Raw genomic sequence first — 20,420 nt, forward strand, 5'->3', positions numbered from 1 at the left:
AATTATGTCTCACTTTGGTAAAGTAACAAGTTCACATACCCGTATGTTATGCTTTGCCATGTAATGTTAACACTCTCCAACTGTGTGATCACAACATTTCTAGATTGTGGTACTATTAAATATTGATAAAGGATCATGAGCCAATGACAACTGTATTCCATCCCACAAAATGTGCTTACTTCAGCTGCCTGGAAGTATTTATAGTTTCAAACGTTATGCTAATGTGGAATTCAAGCTGAATGTGTTAAAACAAACAAAAACATGATTACTAAGGAATGTAGAACACAGGCCAACAACTGAATCAAGGACTTGGTGAGGAACATCTTTATTCAAAAAGGTGAATGAAATCCAACCCAGCTCCTCAATTACATGACAACTCCATTGTCTCTTCCAAAGCACGTAACAGAACACAAACAGCGGTTGTACCACATCATATGGTCTATGAAAACAGAATTAGAAAAGAAAAACAGGATCTACAGGCCCCGTACTCTGTTTTCAGTTGGCAGCGTAGGTAATTAAATGTTAAGAGCATCTGGTCAGAGGACCTAAAACTACACACCATTTCACATTGCCCAGGACAGACTTGGGACTGTAGACACACTGACACTACACAATAAAGAGGGTGGAGCTGTCATCATACAGTCCCTGAAAAAACAAAAGTACCACAATGGTGATAGGGAGAAGAGGGGGTAGCTATGGTACTGTACAAACTGCGATACTGTCCCTTCGCAAAAAGGAGTCAAACCAGGTTAAAACAGGAAACGTGTACAAGGAATTAATCCCTCTCATCCATACAAACATGGTCCAAATGTGAAGACAAGCCATTGCCACATTCATCAATTCTACAGTATTCATACACAATGCATGCCATTTACAATTGATGCAAATCTACAATACATGCAATGGGATACAGAAATCTATGAAAGCCATCATTTGTTTATTCCAAATTGTCACATTCTGGTTTTAAAAAAAGAGTCTTATTCCCCCACCTTCATATCGCATTTTAAACTTGTTTAATATTTTTTTTGTAAGAACCCAAGCAAGAAAGGCACTGATTGTTGGATGTCTGTCAAATTTCCCAGCGGTCCCTTTAAGCCCTAAAAAATGAAAAGTAAAGTTCGCTGGTCGGCTCACCGTCAGGCTCTCTTCAGTCCTTCATACTGACTGAGGAAATCTGTGGGGAGACAGGAACAATAACAGAATGTTAATGCCAATCCAGACCTTATGCATTCAAACGCAGTGTTTAGTGAGATTAAACAAGTCGTCACCCATAGAGATCTATCCCTCAATGGCCACCTCAGCTGCCATCTGTCCATTCAGCACGGCCTCTGCTGGGATATCCTAAAATAACAAGAAAATTGTTTAGAACAGAGGGTGGTTGATTTTAAATACTTAAAGACTGATCACAATTGGTTGGGAGAGTTCAATACGCTATAGGTTCCTACCTTGGGGGCGGCGAGCTGCGTGTGACACTGCAGTTCTGAGATGACAGAGTCGGGGGCAGATAAATCTCCAGAGATGACGTCAAGGACCGTCTTCTCATCTATGGCATCCTTTTTAGCCTCGATTTCCATCTGGGCTTCAATTTCCTCTTTAGCCTGTGAAAGGAAACGCAGACAGTCAATGTTGTTGAGCGCCCCACTAAGTTTCAAGTTGTGACGTGCACAAGTACAGTGAAGTGCCTTTCTTGCAAGCTCTTTCCCAACAATGCTTCTTACCCCATGTGACCTACTTGTGTGTATGTACTGACATGTGTAACTGATAGATGCACACACATTACATGTTTTTAAATGTATGTAAATTGTGGTACGTTCCCCAGTTTCTGTGTTGTTGTGGATTTTTATGTGTCTGTGTGTGTATTTTAGGAAATGGCTTCCTGAAGTCCTAAGCAGCTGATTGGTCGGCCCCATCGATAATTGGAGCTCTGACCCCGCCCTCTCGTCAAAGGATACAGCTGTCTTCAATTAGACTCCTTCTGCAGCTTAAAAGCCAGAGTTCCTTTGTTAGGAGGAAATAGCTTCTGGGTATGCCACAGTATTGTTTGTTGCTCAGGGAGAGCTTCTTTGAGGTTCTGTTGGTTGTTGCTCAGACACTTTTTGTAAAGTATTTTGTAGCTGGTCCTGCGGCGGTATGTTTATGTCAAAAGGACTGTTTTGATTATTGAATTTGTTTGTATTATTCTGTTTTATTTGTTCCCAGGGGGGAAGGGGACCGCACCTTGGGAGTGCTTAGGCAAGAGGCCTGCGGGCATACATATACCCGTAGTATGTACTCTGTCTATACACACTAGCTAAGACCTGGGTGGAACACCCCCTGTATTTTGGTTAGCACGCCAGATGGCGTTAATAGATAAGTTGTGGGTATGTAAGGTAGGAGAGGGGGCTCTTTTAACTTTTACTTTCTTTGCTTTGGTTCCGTCCAGCCCCTTTTTTCCCAGAATTACCGCGTGAAGAAATAAATTCCCTGTTAACGGTAAAATTCTCTGCCTTTGTCATCCTTATCCACACCTGCAATCCCATACCTCTTTCACTCCACGGGGAGTTGGGTGTTGCGTTCCCTCTTCCAAGAGGCGTGTGTAACAATTGTAAAGTATTTTTTTGGTCTAATGTATTTTTAGTTGTGTCGGACCCCAGTAAGGTTAGCTGTCGCTAATGGGGATCCTAATTAATCAATATCCAGAGTAGTAAAAAATAAGCCAGTAGTCCCACTACAGTATTTGGCGTGCCCAACGCAACAAAACAAGCTGGAGCAGCCCACAACCAAGGGAAAGAACAGAATGTAAAAAGGAAGACCACAAGGAGAGAGTCGAGGGAGGATCGATCCACAGATGGTAGAGAGGGGAGGAATGCCACATTCCAAAATGTGCAAGAGCATTTAAAATGAGGCAAGTTATGAGAGGATAGCCTACACCCAAGTGTTTGATTATGTTAAGGCTTATTATATAGCAAGGTGATTGAGTAAAGTTGGTTGAATTCAAAATTACTGAGTGGATGAGAAGTTTAGGTTATTATGATTCAACTCTGACCAGCAGGTCCTGTAATCGGGTGGAAGTATGTCATCTCTCACCTCTTTCTCCTCACACTCTGGCTCCTGAGACCAACCAGACAACAGAGTTACAGGAGTGTGTTTTGTGTGTCACATCTGCTCTACTAAAGCATCTCTGCATAGAGAAATGTAGGAGACTCACGTCAATGACTTTATCAGCTGTGACAGGGGCGGGCTCAGTGACTAGAGTGACGTCGTTCAGCAACTCCGATAGGGCGTCAAGTGAATCCGTTGGGACTGCGGGCACCTGAACAGAGATGACACGCAGTTGGACTTGAGGAAGGGGACATCAGCAGGTGGTCATACTGTATGATTAAAGGTGTGCCAAAACAACATGTGACCACATCTACATGCACACCAATATCCTGTTATTCTGGATACTCAAGTATTCTGTTTTTTTAGTTGATGCATATAAACATCATATCCCGTTTACAATAACACGAAGAAGCTTGTATCCCGGTTATGCGAAACCCTGATATGAACCCTGGGATATGTTGATTTTTGACAGGATACTGTGGCATGCAAACATCTTATCCCGTTTACTGTTTTTCACGGTCTGTGCAGGCGCTATTTCACATATGGGTGTTGTGTGATGTTTTCATCTGATTGTCAAACAAGTCATTTAAAAAAGTATGTTATATCTGTGTAGTTTGATCCTCCATAATTTATTTGCTGATACAACAGTGGACCGTATAGCCTACTGGCTTATGCTACTTTCACCCCTAATTTGGATAGTTTTCTGCCTATAATTTCCAACATTTGGTAGGCCATTTGTCAACTATAGTTAGATACATGCAGCTTCTCTTCTTGTCATAACTTGTTGCTCAGAAGACTAAAGTAGTGTTCACCAGAATGAATGCATTAGTAATCTACAGTAGTTGTCTCTTTCGTTTAGGTAGCTGAGAAAATAATTAAACACGTTTCTGATAAGACTTCAGTTTGTCTTGGGTGCATATTTTATGTGGTTGAAATACTGTCTGCTTGCATAGGTGTCAAAGATAATGCAAATGCATGTGTAACTTGTTTTCTTAAGATGCTGAAAGAAAGAAGTATTCACCCCCTTGGCATTCTTCATATTTTGTTGCCTAACAACCTGGAATTAAAATATATTTTTTGGGGGGGGGTTTGTATCATTTGATTTACACAACATGCCTACCACTTTGAAGAAGCAAAATATTTTCTTTTGTGAAACAAGACAAAAAAAACCAGAACTTGAGCATGCATAACTATTCCCCCCCCTTGGGCTAGGTCTCTATAAGCTTGGCACATCTAGCCACTGGGATTTCTGGCCATTCTTCAAGGTAAAACTGCTCCAGCTCCTTCAAGTTGGATGGGTTCCGCTGGTGTACAGCAATCTTTAAGTCATACCACATATTCTCAATTGGATTGAGGTCTGGGCTTTGACTAGGCCATTCCAAGACGTTTAAATGTTTCCCCTTAAACCACTCGAGTGATGCTTTAGCAGTATGCTTTGGGTCATTGTCGCTAATGGGGCGGCAGCGTAGCCTAGTGGTTAGAACGTTGGACTAGTAACCTGAAAGGTTGCATGTTCGAATCCCTGAGCTGACATGGTACAACTCTGTCGTTCTGCCCCTGAACAACCCACTCTCCCGAGGCCGTCATTGAAAATAAGAATGTTCTTAACTGACTTGCCTAGTTAAATAAAGGTAAAATAAAAATAAATTGTCCTGCTGGAAGGTGAACCTCCGTCCCAGCTTAAATCTCTGGAAGACAAACAGGTTTCCCTCAAGAATTTCCCTATTTTTAGCGCATTCCTTCAATTCTGACCAGTTTCCCAGTCCCTGCCGATGGGAAAAAATATCCCCACAGAATGATGCTGCCACCACCATGCTTGACTGTGGGGATAGGGTTCTCGGTGTGATAAGAGGTGTTGGGTTTGTGCCAGACATAGCGTTTTCCTTGATGGCCAAAAAGCTCAATTTTAGTCTCATCTGACCAGAGTACTATCTTCCATATGTTTGGGGAGTCTCCCAAATCCCTTTTGACAAAAACCAAACGTGTTTGCTTATTTCTTTCTTTAAGAAATTGCTTTTTTTCTGGCCACTCTTCCATAAAGCCCAGCTTTGTGGAGTGTGCGGCTTAAAATGGTCCTATGGACAGATACTCCAATCTCCGCTGTGGAGCTTTGCAGCTCCTTCAGGGTTATCTTTGGTCTCTTTGTTGCCTATCTGATTAATGCCCTCCTTGCCTGATCTGTGAGTTTTGGTGGGAGGCCCTCTCTTCGCAGGTTTGTTGTGGTTTAATCAATTTTTTAATCATGGATTTAATGGTGCTCTGTGGGATTTTCAAAGTTTGGGATATTTTTTTATAACCCAATCCTGATCTGTACTTCTCCACAACTTTGTCCCTGACCTGTTTGGAGAGCTCCTTGGTCTTCATGGTGCCGCTTGCCTGGTGGTGCCCCTTGCTTAGTGGTGTTGCAGACTCGACGGCCCTTCAGAATAGGTGTATATATACTGAGATCATGTGACACTTAAATAAAGTCCACCTGTGTGCAATCTAACTAATTATGTGATTTCTGAAGACAATTGGTTGCACCAGATCTTATTTAGGGGCTTCATAGCAAAGGGTGTGGATACAAATCCACAACCGCTTTTCTTTTTTTTTTCCTTTTTTTTTTAAACAAGTAATTTTTTTCATTTCACTTCACCAATTTTGACTATTTTGTTATGTCCATTACATGAAATCCAACTAAAAATCAATTTAAACTTACAGGTTGTAATGCAACAAAATAAGAAAAATGCCAAGGGGATGAATACTTTTGCAAGGCACTGTATGTGCTACTATCTGGAATACTGTGTTGGGGCGAAGAGAGGGACGGAACCTACACTGTTACATTGCATCCGGGTCACGGCACCAATGTAACAGTGTAGGTTCCGTCCCTCTCTTCGCCCCAACCTGGGCTCGAACCAGGGACCCTTGCACACATCAACAACTGACACCCACGAAGCATCGTTACCCATCGCGCCACAAAAGCCGCGGCCCTTGCAACGCAAGGGGAACAACCACTTCAGGTCTCAGAGCGAGTGACGTCACCGATTGAAACGCTATTAGCGCGCACCACCGCTAACTAACTAGCCATTTCACATCGGTTACCCACTCTTGTATGTGTCAAGAGTGGGTATGATTGGAGCATGAGTTTCACCTGTTCAGCCATGGCTGCCTCCGCAACGGGAACAGATTCTGTGATGGCAAAGTCAGCCATTATGTTGATGACAGGGTCTACTGGGGCCTGGAGAGAGTGGACAGAGTTACACATGAGCCCAATGTTCAGATATACAAACTCCAACCTCACTTCCATTTCTACTTTCTTACATAGAAAAGTGAAAGGACTGAGAATGCCATATCTTGGTAAGCCATACCTCTACAAGGAGCTCTGCTGGAGCGACCTCGGCTACGGGGGCTTCTTCGACCGGTGCTTCCACGGGCTTCCACAGCTTTTCTGGGATAATTTCTGTCTCCTGGGAGGTGAGAGGTTGGGGCATGTGTCAGTTTAACATCAAAGCAAAAATTAGGTGACAATCTACCATTGCTTCCTGTTTGTATTAAGCAAACACAGAAGTGGCAACTTTGTGAAGTGCTCCAGCTATGCTTCCTAATAGGAACGATCACTAGTTCAAAAGCCCAGCCTACGTTGAACTGATACGAACGCATCTAGATAATATATGTCCCGTGCGCTCCCTCTCCAGCCTCTAGGTCAACAGGCTGCTCATTATGGCACACACCTGTCACCATCACTCACCTGGACTCCCTCGATTACCTGCCCTATATATATATATATATGTATGTGTGTCACTCCCTTTGGTTCCTTCCCCAGGCGTCATTGTTTCTGTTTCCTGTCTGTGCTTCTTGTTTAATGTTCACTTTATTTTTATTTTTTTTCCTTTAACTAGGCAAGTCAGTTAAGAACAAATTCTTATTTTCAATGACGGTCTAGGAACAGTGGGTTAACTGCCTTGTTCAGGGGCAGAACAACAGATTTTTACCTTGTCAGCTCAGGGATTCGATCTTGCAAACTTTCAGTTACTAGTCCAATGCTCTAACCACTAGGGTACCTGCCGCCGCATTTTATGTTCCGACTCTCAGCACACATTGCTACAATGTATAAGAAGTTGCACAATTAAAAAAAAGATACTGAACAAAAATATAAAGTGCTGTAAAGTGTTGGTCCCATGTTTCATGAGCTGAAATAAAATACCCCAGAAGTTTCCCATACGGACAAAAAGCTAATTTCTGTCATATTTTGTGCACAAATTTATTTACATCCCTGTTAGTGAGCATTTATCCTTTGCCAAGATAATCCATCCACCTGACAGGTGTGACATATTAAGAAGCTTATTAAACAGCATGATCATTACACAGGTGCACCGTGTGCTGGGGACAATAAAAGGCCACTAAGACGTGCAATTTTGTCACACTAAACACAATGCCACAGATGTCAAGTTTTGAGGGAGCTTGCAATTGACATAATGACTGCAGGAATGTCCACTAGAACTGTTGCCAGATAATTGAATGTTCATTTCTCTACCATAAGCCGCCTCAAGTCGTTTTAGAGAATTTGTCAGTATGTCCAATCGGCCTCACAACCACAGACCACGTGTAACCACGCCAGTCCAGGATGAAACTGTGGGTTTGCACAACTGAAGAATCTCTGCACAAACTGTCAGAAACCTTCTCAGGGAAGCTCATCTGCGTGCTCATCGTCCTCACCAGGGTCTTGACCTGGCAGCAGTTTGGCGTCGTAATCGACTTCAGTTGGCAAATGCTCACCATCGATGGCCACTGGCATGCTGGAAAAGTGTGCTCTTCACAGATGAATCCCAGTTTCAACTGTACTGGACAGATCTGTACACAATTCCTGGAAGCTGAAAATGGCTCAGTTCTTCCATGGCCTGCATACTTACCAGACAAGTCACCCATTGAGCATGTGGGATGAACTGGATCGACGTGTACAACAGCGTGTTCCAGCTCCCGCCAATATCCAGCAACACTCCACAGGCCACAATCAACAGCCTAATCAACTCTATGCGAAGGAGTTGTGTCACGCTGCATGATGCAAATTTTGGTCCCACCAGATACTGACTGGTTCTGATCCATGACCCTACCTTTTTTTAAGGTATCTGTGACCAACAGATGCATATCTGTATTCCTAGTCATGTGAAATCCATCGATTAGGGCCTAATTAATTAATTTCAATTTCCTGATATCCTTATATGAACTGTAACTCAGTAAATTCTTTGAGATTCTTGCATGTTGCGTTTATATTTTTGTTCAATGTAGTAAGAAATGTCAGCTTACCACTGGAACCTCTTCAGGTGCCTCTGTCATAACAGTCTCATGCTGAAAAGAGGAGAAATTAGAAGAAAAACATCTAAAAGAAAAAAAATGATCAGATGCTTTCTGAATGCTGTTTAAGAGAAAAGGGAAGGAACAGAGCAAACCACACACTACATGCACATTCACACAAGACAACATCACGTAACAGAACACAAAGGGCTGGAGTTGAGTTTTCAACAGAGGCAGAGAGATGTAGCACCTTTTCTACATCAATATCTTCAGGAATGGCTTCAGCTTTGACGATAGGATTGTCTCCGTCTTTGATTCCCGACTCTTCAAGTTCAGCTTCTACAACTGGGGCAGCTTCGGCCTTGACCACGGGATCGGGCTCTGGTTCTTCCTCAACTACTGCCTCTACTTTCGCTTGGACCTCGTCAACTATTTCAGCCTCCACTTCAGCCTCGAGCCACGGCTCGTCATGAGTCTAAACATGCAGTGGAACACCGTCAAACGCCACATCAATATCTGCAAGGGCAGTATGGCTGATATACACACAGTAGGCTACTACTGAAACACCTTAGATTAACTGCAGATTCTACCTTGCACCTGGGCCCGGTTTCCCGATAGCGATGGAACTTAGGCTTGCGAGTGTTTTAACGATGCATCTTTCTTACAACGGCCGAAGATGCATTTCCCAAAACACCCCTCAGAGAGAGCGGTCGCTAAGTGCATCGTTGGAGCATGTGCCAATACTGATAGGATCAAAAGAGAGCGCTGCTCTCAGATCAGCTTTCTCTATTCAAATCTTACCATAACATTATAATTATTTCACACTACAGATGACTGATCAGCTCCTAGAGCAATATTACCACCTACGGGTGTAAATATTGAGGTGGCTAATTCTAATGCTTACCCAATAAAAATCCATGAATTCATCATTGCGCACATTAGGCTACACATCATGAAATATATTGAGAAATTACAGACAGTAGTCTAGAAGTAGATAAATAGAACTCAACAGAGATGGATAAACCCTGTGATTGTATGTTTAGTGGAGATCTTCTGTGTAAAGTGACACCGGAGGGGGGAAAAAGCATCCTACGATGCACTTAGCTGTTCTACGAGTGGTCTGAGGCAGGCATTAAATTACTAACGTTTTCAAGTGCAACATTAATAACGATGGTTTTGGGAAACAGGGCCCAGTGTCACTTGGACTAAAATGGCATGCACTATACTATTTTAATATTGAACAGTGACAGACTAGTGACAAAGGTAATATTTTACCTGTGCGATCTCTGTGGTAATGGCTACGTAGTTTTCGACCTGGACCTGAATAGGGACAACAAGGAGTTAGTGTACATATTTATAAAATAAAGAGTACCGTTAATGGTCCAACTTAATGCAGAAGGAGAGGAAGTTGTTGAACACACTGGTAGTGAAAAGGTGGGAGGAATGCGTCATACTAGTAGGAACACCTTTTTTTATTTAAGGGTGTGGATCAGATTTAATAATGCAAATAGATTGTGGCTTCTGTCAATGCAATTGTGTATATATCTATATATATCTTTATATATATATATATATATATATATATATATATATATATATATATTTGTACTTTATTATTTTTCCCTAACCCTACCACCCCTCCCCTAATTGGACTAAGCTAATGGATTCAACTTCCAGCTTTACATACTATATACATTTTATGGACACAGTATATTATACATTAGTTATTTTTGTTTGTTTTTAGTCTCATGCTTCAGCTACCCTCAACCCCTCCCATCTATCTCTGAACACCATCCAGTTTTGATTTTTTATTTGCCATATACAGTGCATTCGGAAAGTATTCAGAACCCTTGAATTTTTCCACATTTTACGTTACAGCTTTATTCTAAAATATATTAAATCAGTCACAGTCTTCATTGTCAAGGTACTCATCGGCGTTGCTGTGTGTACATGTGATATCTGTAATAAACAAAATAGGAAGGAAGAGCTGAGGCCAGTAACACTTCTGGGAGATTCAATTACATTTAATGGAATTAAAACATTTCCTCTAATGACTGCAAAGAACAACTATGTTCCAGTGTGGAATGGGCAGTTCTTTATTGGGGGTTCCTCGCGTTGGCATCTTGCATTCTTAGTAGTGTTACTGAAATACAGTGCATTCGGGAAGTATTCAGACCCTTTCTCCACATTTTGTTACTGCCTTATTCTAAAATGGATTAAATAAAGCATTTTCCTCATCAATCTACACACAATGCCCCGTAATGACTAAGCGAAAACAGGTTTAGAAATGTTTGCTAATAAAAAACAAATACCTTATTTGCATAAGTATTCAGACCCTTTGCTATGAGACAAATAATTGATCTCAGGTCCATCCTGTTTCCATTGATCATCCTTGAGATGTTTCTACAAGTCCACCTCCGGTTAATTCAATTGATTGGACATGATTTGGAAAGGCACACACCTGTCTATGTAAGGTTCCACAGTTGACAGTGCATGTCAGAGCAAAAACCAAGCCATGAGGTCGAAGGAATTGTCCATAGAGCTCAGAGACAGGATTGTGTCGAGGCACAGATATGGGGAAAGGTACCAAAAGATGTCGGCAGAATTGAAGGTCTCCAAAAACAGTGGCCTCCATCGTTCTTAAATGGAAGAAGTCTGGAACCACCAAGACTCTTCCTAGAGCTGGCCGCCCGGACAAACAGAGAAATCGGGGGAGAAGTGCCTTGGTCAGGTAGGTGACCAAGAATCCGATGGTCCCTCTGGCAGAGCTGCAGAGTTCCTCTGTGGAGATCGGAGAACCTTCCAGAAGGACAACCATCTCTGCAGAACTCCAACAATCAGGCTTTTATGGGAGAGTGGCCAGACAGAAGCCACTCCTCAGTAAAAGGTACATGACAGCCCAGCTGGAGTTTGCCAAAAGGCAACTAAAGACTCTCAGACTGAGAAACAAGATTCTCTAGTCTGATGAAACGAAGATTGAACTCTTTGTTCTGAATGCCAAGCATCACATCTGGAGGAAACCTGGCACCATCCCTATGGTGAAGCATGGTGGTGGCAGCATGCTGTGGGGATGTTTTTCAGCGGCAGGGACTGGGAGAGTAGTAAAGATGAACAGAGCAAAGTACAGAGAGATCCTTGGTGAAAACCTGCTCCAGAGTGCTCAGGACTTCAGACTGGGGCAAAGAGATTCATCTTCCAGCAGGACAACAACTCTAAACACACAGCCAAGACAACGCAGGAGTGGCTTCGGGACAAGTCTCTGAATGTGCTTGAGTGGCCCAGCCAGAGCCCGGACTTGAACCCGATCTAATATCTCTAGAGAGACCTGAAAATAGCTGTACAGCGACGCTCTCCATCCAACCTGACAGAGCTTGAGAGGATCTGCAGAGATGAATGGGAGAAACTCCCCAAATAAAGTGTGCCAATCTTATACCCAAGAAGACTCAAGGCTGTAATCGCTGCCAAAGGTGCTTCAACAAAGTACTGAGTAAAGGGTCTGAATACTGATGTAAATGTGGAAAAAGTCAAGGGGCCTGAATACTTTCAGAATTTTTCAACTGTGCTGTGATGTTTCTTTCTATTCTCATACTGTAGTTTAGAGATTGTCAATTAAAGATAAACACTTTTGCTATGAGTGTATTTATATTATTGATCGATTGACTATTACTTTCCAGACCACCCAGCAGTGCTATTTGCAGAGTTAACTCCAGGTAAATGTTGCAATTCTTCAGCCATTCCTGAACCTGCAACCAAAAACAAACTACATATGGACAGTACCAAATCAAAATTATCTAATGATTCTGTCTCTTCGCAGAAAGATCTGCAAAGCTGGGATGGTTGTATCCCCCATATATATAACATTATATTGGTTGCAAGAATTTTGTATAATAATTAACATTTTGCATCCGGCGTCGTTTTGTGTATCTGTTTATAAACCAAGTGTGATGGAATCGGTACATCAAAAATCTCTTCCCAACTATTTTGCAATCTGTATGTCACATCTGTACATTTTTTGGTCCTTACATAAAACTGCTATACTTATTTTTTATAGAACAATTTTCTTTATCTAATGTTGGTCTTTAACGCAGGGCTAACAGACAAGTTCCTTACTTGCCTCTTCCATTTTTGTGGTAATGCTGCAATAAGTTGGTTGTAATTTTGGACAGAGCAGACATTTCCATGTATTTTTGCTAGCTGCATGTAGGAACACCTTTCTGTAGACAGGCTTGTTCTTTGTTCAGACCCTGCTGCTCAACCAGAGCCATGTTTGAGCAACAGCAGATGACTTGTGGGAGAATTTCAGGGTGCCCAGAGGCTCCATGACTGGTTCAGCGAGTTGAGGAACAGAGTTCAGTGAGTTGATTGGAGGGGGGGTAAGGGGGGGGGGGTTACCTTAAATTCAGCAAGAGCTGACACAGGGGCCTCAGGAATGGGTATGGCCTGGAAGAAGTAGAGAGAAAGGAGTTGTTATGAATATACATTTCACTGACTGCTATAGTCAAATGGATATAAAGTTAAACTAGCCCGATACTGGAGTGGCAGAGCAGCAGTCATCCGGTTTGGAACATCAGGTTAGGATTAAGCAATTCAGATTTAAATTCTGTATTAAATAATTAATACAACTACATGATGGCATTTTATTTTAGAAACAGTGGTGGGTGCCCAATTGTTATGTTTTTCATTCATGTGTAAAAAATGCAAGGTTTTGCTAAATATACTTTCAGAGATCATAAACCTTTCCTTAGAAAATACACTAGGGGTGCACTACACACACACCTCCCTCAGTCCTGGCTTTGTCTCGGCTACATAGGAGTCTGTGTGTGGGGGGGTATGGAACACGAAGTAACGTTAGAGCCAATTACATAATGCCAGAGATCTGCCACGCCCCCCTCCTCTCTCCCTCTCTCCATAGCAGGCAGAGAAAAGAGAACAAATATCTATTGATGGCTCAAGATGGAGGTTACGAGGAAACCATCTTTGCCCTCACCCCCTCCCCTCTGCCAAGCCTTTGTCTTCTGTGCCACATGGTCCATCTCTCCACCTCGGTGTGTAATTCACAGCATGCACACTTGGTACTGAACACACACACTGTGCTATCAGGTGTGTTGACCAATACTGACACGGTCTACAGCACATCATTTGTGCAGAGATTGTAAATTATTTACCATTTCTGGGACTGGAGCATACCCTCCTACATAAAGTCTATATGCTACTTTACAAATGACACTAACCAGGCCAGAAAAAAGCCTGTCTAAAATGGGTACCCTATTGGAGGGAGATAGATAGTGTTCCATTAGCAAGTGAACAAGAATAACACGTTAACAAAACACCCCTACTCATTTCCAACACAGCAGATGACACTAATACACGACCTCCACATTGACCAATCCTCAGAGAACATGGTCAAACACCGAAATTATACCTCTATTCAAATGGGCAGTTAAATGTTTTTATTTTATTTCATCTTTAATTAACTAGGCAAGTCACTTAACAACAAATTCTTATTTACAATGACGGCCTAACAAAAGGCCTCCTGCGGGGACAGGGGCCTGGGATTAAAAAATATATATAATAATAATAATAATATATAAATATAGGACAAAACACATCACGACAAGAGAGACAACACAACATAAAGAGAGACCTAAGACAACAACATAGCAAGGCAGCAACACATGACAACACAGCATGGTAGCAGCACAACATGACAACAACATGATAGCAACACAAAACATGGTAAAAACATTATTGGGAACAGACAACAGCACAAAGGGCAAGAAGGTAGAGACAATAATATATCACGCAAAGCAGCCACAACTGTCAGTAACAGTGTCCATGATTGAGTCTTTGAATGAAGAGATTGAGATAAAACTGTCCAGTTTGAGTGTTCGTTGCAGCTCGTTCCAGTCGCTAGCTGCAGCGAACTGAAAAGACGAGCATCCCAGGGATGTGTGTGTTTTGGGGACCTTTAACAGAAAAAGTCAGCAGCATTTTTCTAGCACGTTATGTTACTAAGGGGTCTAAAAGTGATCCGTTGAAGGGACCTTTAAAGGAGCCACCATAACTATACTGAACAAGCACGTAGCCTATAGCTCCAGGTAAGTAAATATATAGCTCGGGTAGAGCTGTGTAGAGGGAGGAAGAGACTGTGGGCTACAGGCCTTCCACTGGCAGCCTATATTCACATAGCCACAGCCGCTACTACCATCCCTAGCTGTTGTGGAACACTGTGTACCAAACTGGTCTGATCGCAGCTCTGTCGCACTAAAATGTACAAAACTGATCCTAGTGCAGCCCTTTCTATCAGACAGACCACAGTTTAACCCCTTCAGAGAACATTATGGACATAATGTTCCTAGTACACACCCCCTTCCTCCTCCTCCTTCCTAGCAGCCAAGTTCCTGTTTTTGCTGTAGAAGCTAGGGAACAATATACCCACAATGTAAAAAAATGAAACAATGACATTTACTACAGAAATCCGGACAGAGCTAAATGGCACTCCAATTCCAATGGAGGGGAACTTTTGGAGAACAAAATAGAGAAATGATTCAGCACATATAGGAGAGCTAGCCTCGTGTTATATTCTGGAGAAGCTTCCTATGTGGTAAATGCTTCCACATGTGAGAGACAGAGAGAGATGGGTGAAGCGGAGAAGATAAATGGTCACCTTTCATAACAAATGCCTTGTTTCAGTCAGCCCAGGAAGGCAGGCACTAGAAAGGTGGAGGGCTCAAGGGTGGGGGGACATCATGCAGAGGCACTAGGTGACAACAGGTGCCAGACAGAAAGTGCACCTCTCTAGGGGCCCCATAAGTGGGCACACGAGAGGGGAAGAGCAGGAAAGAGGAGGAGCCAAGAGAGAAAGCTGCCTGGTACAAAATGTTTGGTCTCAGATGCCCCACCCCTCCCTCCAGGATAAGATTACCACACCCCCCATCAGAGAGGGGCTCACCTGTGTCTCTACGGTGACGTCCAGTAGGGGTGTGGAGTCTAGGGGCCTTGGCCCCCTCAGCCAGCTGAATATGAGCCCCATCGTGAAGAAACCGCAACCGACTGACTGACCAGAGCCACCAACTGTCAAGCCTTTCTCTACCAGCACCTATGGCTTATGGATTTGGGCGAGTGCAGTGTCTCAGTGCTCCTATGTTAAGAGTTCAAGGATGTGCAAATCTTACCAACTAAATAAAACTATCCGGATACCGAGTGTGTATAACACACCCACTATGTGTGCGCGTGAGTCCAAAGTACTTTTATGAAAGTGTGTGTGTGTGTGTGTGTGTCTAAGGCGTTTCTGGCATGTCTACGGTGAGCACAGCAGCATAGGGCTGAGGAAAAGAGGGCTGAGGAAAAGAGGGCTGGGTGGGCGGGGATCCAAGGGCTGAACACCGCCTGGGCCCTCAGAGCCTGCAAGGGGAGTGAGGGGCTGGTACTTTACTGTGGAGCTCTATCGGCTGACCGTGAGTCCATCATCATATATAACCACCCCCTTATCCCTCGCTACAGACTCACATACATGTGAGAGCACGTCAGCACACACGTCATATGTGGTCATAGCTACAGCATCGGAGGAACTTTAGAAAATATAGCAACTGAACTAACGCCAGTCATGTGTAGGGGAAAGCGTTAGCTAACCTGGTTCATTAGAAAACCTTAAAACAGCTTTAGAAGAAAGTAATCTCATGTTATTAAGTTACTCTTACCACAATCTTCTGGAAAACACAAGTGAAATCAGTTTTAGAACAGACAAATCCATCCAAGACAAATTACAGTAGACAAGGTTAATGTATAGTGACTGCAACAGGGGCTTGCCCACACTCCTGTACATGTACAGCCTCTGTTAAATAGAACATGCTGTTCTCCTACTGCCCCCCCATCTCCTTTCAACACCACGCTCACGCTACTTCATCTCATTTCCATAGAAAGCAACCAAGGCAACCATTTTGCACAGCAAATCAACCAGGGAACCATTTTGCACAGCAAAGACAGAACTTTACTCAAGTGTTGGGTGCAGGTTTAATGTTAAGTACAGAAACTATGTCACTTGTGAAAAGAAATGTAAAAAAAATCCCAGTCCATGCCCAACACGTCAGAAACCACCTGAACCCATATCCTTCCCAAACAAATTCAAAATGGGAGAGCGGGTTCTTACCTCAGTTACTGGCTCAGTCTCTGGAATGATGCTTTCTTCAACTTCCTGCCCTGCTGCAGTTTCATCTGTAGGGGGCTCAACTGGGGCCTCGACTGGGACTTCTTCTGGAGCCTCGACTGGGACTTCTTCTGGAGCCTCGACTGGGACTTCTTCTGGGGCCTCGACTGGGACTTCTTCTGGGGCCTCGACTGGGACTTCTTCTGGGGCCTCGACTGGAACTTCTTCTGGGGCCTCGACTGGGACTTCTTCTGGGGCCTTGACTGGGACTTCTTCTGGGGCCTCGACTGGGACTTCTTCTGGGACTTCTTCTGGGGCCTCGACTTCAACCTCCACTGGAGCTTCGACTGGGGTCTCAACTTCAACCTCAGCTGCTACCACTTCAGGCTCTACCACCACCACCACAGGCTCAGGCTCTGGTACTTTGACTGGGGCCGGTGGCTGTACGAATGGGACCTTTACTACTATAGTGGGGGGAATAAGGGGGTGACAATTGGATATTTCAGGGGGCTTTACGACTGGAACCTTTACTACTGGAGGGGGTGGGAGAAGGGGGGGACAATTTAATATTTCAGGGGGTGCCACGGCAGCCACTCCTGGGGTTCCTTTGCCTGCGCCAGTAGAATGCTGCTCCTCAAGGACTCTCCTCTGGGCCTGCTGCTCAACACAAAGACAGAGAGAGAAGTGTGTCTGATGAACTTTACTATGAATCCCTCTGCTTTGATTAAACAGTGAGAGATGGAGAGAAAAAAGATGAGTAGAGGTTGCTGAAGGTAATCCAGCCAGAGGGCTGTTTGTTATTGAATTACTTGTCTAGTTTGGAGTTTAGGGGAGAGGGCCTATTCTATTCGATGAAATACCAGGAATATCAAACTAGGACAAACATGTTTTCCCAGAGAGGACAGAGGACTAAACCTTTGGGCTATGGTGCCAATCAATGTGGCGGAGAGGGGGGGGAGGGGGGGCAAAACGTGTTGGATAATGGTGGTAAATTGTCTGACTCCGAGTGATTCTGACACGTCAAGTCAGGCGGGACCGAAACCTGCGAGTCAGCAGGGCTCAGGGCTAGGGATGGGGCCCCGCAGGGCAGACTGAACTAATCACATCAATCTTATTATAATCATGTTATAATCACACCCTATGCCTCGTTAGCTGCGAGAGAGGCCCGGCCAGCCAGCAGAGTTTACAGAGCCACCAAGCGCATAAGCCCAGTAAGTGTACATAAAAAAAACAGCTCTGCCTTTTGGTCTGTCAGTCAAAACAACACCTCCCGCCCCTTCGCACTGGTACGATTTAGAGTTGAGCCAGTCAATAGAAGTAGTCTTAAAACCATTTACCAAACATCGTCATCCTTTGGAAAGAAACTAGAGAGACTTGTTTGAAGGGGCAGGGGAGCACATGTAAAAAGCACAAGTTAAGAAAAGCACTGAAGCAGAACATGTGCCCTAGTTAGTGATCGGAGCGTCAATCAGCAAGAGAGTCCCCTGCTGTCTTGTTTTTGTTAAAAAAAGATCTTTATTGAAGTTTCACATTTTAATTTTACTATCAAATCATTCACATAAATACACATCAACAATACATTTAGGTTCATAATTACATAACATGATACAGATTTCAGTGTGCATGGAAGTTATATATATATATATATATATATATATATATATATATATATATATATATTTTTCTTATAGACATCTTGTCTTCCAAATTTTACTGTACACAATATTTATTTAGTAATGTCAATGCATATTATACATTACTGTTCACCATACTTCTTTAGTAATATCATCCATGTAAATATCAAAGACACCCATGCCCATCTATGGATATCTTGAGCATGCAAAGGTGATAAGGATTTGGGATAAGTTTTTATCTGGGCTTCTGTGACAGGTTTCAAAGATTGCACAGGCCCATGGCATGCATAAAATTCATTACCCAATACAGCCTTGGTTTGAGTTAGGGGGGAGGGTGCTTCTCACCATACTGAGAAGTATTTGCAAGGGATCTTAAGTGTAGTGCATGTACAATGTTAACTGACTTACGGCAGACCTATGAAAGAGCCTTGGATAACATCTAAATGATTTGTTGAATATACATGCTAATTAATTAATGTTAATTGAAGAATACACATTGCGAGGTGGTAACATTGGAGAAATGTGGCCCTTTGTTGCATAAGGTGATCATGGTATAAATGGAGGGGGGGCACATGTTCTCGGGCCCTTCCCATCGACCCCCCCCCCATGAAGGAAAGGCTCTGCCGCCCTCCACCCAAACCCCAGGTACAGAGTGTGCAGAGCAAGATATGTGCTTGTGTAAAATAGTAAATTATTGCCATTCCACCTCTGAATATACAATTAAGATGTTATACTAATCCGACCAGTACGTTAAATGCTATAACTCCGCTCACGACAATTCAATGAATAGGTGACAGTTTATGCCCAATGACTGACCAAGCAATTGCAACCACAAACTTCGAGCGCAACCACTGCATATGAGCGCAATTTGCGCCGATGTTGCGTGCTTGTGATAAACCGTTCATTCAATTGACAAACTCTACGAACCAGCATGACCACGTCATTGATTGTTTATAACAATTTATAGATAACCTACTTGGCCGAGAAGCATACACAGCGAGATCAAACTTTATGCACGGCCCTTATCAAACATTGCCAACAGCGCGCTGTGTTACCGCGCCGCATAGAGAGGAACGGAAAGCCAGCAAGGAGAGGAACGGCGAGCCACAACCAATGTGTGCCCGTCATGTAGTTGGGTGGACTGGAATGGATGGATTGGAAATTATGTTAGGCATGTATGACGGACATTTTGGCAGTGGTTTCTTCACATGCATCCACTCGGCTTAAAAATGCATGACTGAAGTAATTTAGGTTTGAAAAACAATTTAGTTAGCATACAATGAGGTTTGTTCATCCATGGTACCGATCCTTCATCCATTCCATATACACACACATAAACACACGCACACACACACATAGTAATCGAAGTGCATTGAACATTTCATCCATTGAAATTGCATAATTTTAATGGATGAAATGTTCAATGAACTTCAATTACCTGAGTGGATGTGAACATGGAGCGCAAATTCCATCCAAACATCGCAGGTGATCATAGCCTAATTCAGTGGTTCCCAACCCATTTCAGTTACTGTGCCACCAACTGAAGTTTGCTCTGCCCAGAGTACCCCTGAAGTACTCCTCATGTGCATTTTAACAGTTGGCCAATAGTCTCATGAGTCTTCTCAATTACCCCCTGTTGATAGGCCAAGTACCCCCAGGTCCTAGTACCCCTGGTTGTGAACCACTGGCCTGATTAGCTACAACACTGAGACACTGAACGAGCCCAGGTGGTCCGCACTTACCACCCTTCTCATGCGGCGCTTGTTCTTCTTCCTCTTGCTGGGCATGTTCGCGTTGTGGGTTCACGCAAGAAAAAACTATAAACTTTGATTTCTGTCCTCCCCGGAGATGGAGGAGAATAAAAAATGCGCCGGAAAACAGGAGAATGTAGCCACAGTACCCCGGTTGGATGACCAGATGTTACTGATGGACGGAACAATGTGGATGTTTTTAAAGCCCTTGTTGTTGTTTTTTTCATCTCTGCCTGGACCTATCGGGGAGGGAGATCGTGGAGGGGGCGTTGACGATAGAGGGGTGTGTGTGCCCCTTGGTTGATTAGCATCGAGTGGGCTTGCCTTGCCCACAAACTGGCGTTGTTTTCTGAAGTTATGTAACTCCATCGTTTTGGACGGGTTCAGAAAACGTACCCTGCCCCCTTTTCGAGTTCGAATGTTTGAATTTTGAAATTGTGACCAAATGTTGTCTCACTCACGGTTGGCTTGGCTGCCTAGTCTTCCTCACGTTGTGTCCTATTTATGCGTCTCTATTTAGAAAATGTGTAAACTACT

General features: G+C 43.3%; 1 protein-coding gene across 4 annotated transcripts; it reads right to left on the reverse strand.

The window, feature by feature from the left end:
• Window positions 1-308: 308 nt before the first annotated feature.
• On the reverse strand, window positions 309-20,116 carry LOC106585698 (fibrous sheath CABYR-binding protein). 4 transcript variants are annotated; one of them, XM_014172205.2, is made up of 13 exons: window positions 19,875-20,116; window positions 16,502-17,155; window positions 12,745-12,792; window positions 9,628-9,672; window positions 8,603-8,827; window positions 8,365-8,406; window positions 6,429-6,527; window positions 6,212-6,298; window positions 3,188-3,292; window positions 3,067-3,090; window positions 1,446-1,598; window positions 1,269-1,341; window positions 309-1,174 (listed from the first exon to the last, which is right to left on the reverse strand). In XM_014172205.2, exons 1-12 carry the CDS (start codon window positions 19,917-19,919, stop codon window positions 1,279-1,281), a joined length of 1,590 nt encoding a protein of 529 aa, XP_014027680.1. In that variant the 5' UTR covers window positions 19,920-20,116; the 3' UTR covers window positions 309-1,174; window positions 1,269-1,278. The 4 variants fall into 4 exon arrangements, with proteins under 4 accessions (XP_014027680.1, XP_014027681.1, XP_014027682.1 ...); XM_014172206.2 differs by lacking the exon at window positions 3,067-3,090; XM_014172207.2 differs by lacking the exon at window positions 16,502-17,155 and having other exon boundaries at window positions 19,875-20,089.
• Window positions 20,117-20,420: the final 304 nt, after the last annotated feature.

The sequence above is a fragment of the Salmo salar genome, chromosome ssa24 (genome assembly GCF_905237065.1).
Source record: "Salmo salar chromosome ssa24, Ssal_v3.1, whole genome shotgun sequence".
In the NCBI taxonomy this organism is placed as follows: Eukaryota; Metazoa; Chordata; class Actinopteri; order Salmoniformes; family Salmonidae; genus Salmo; species Salmo salar.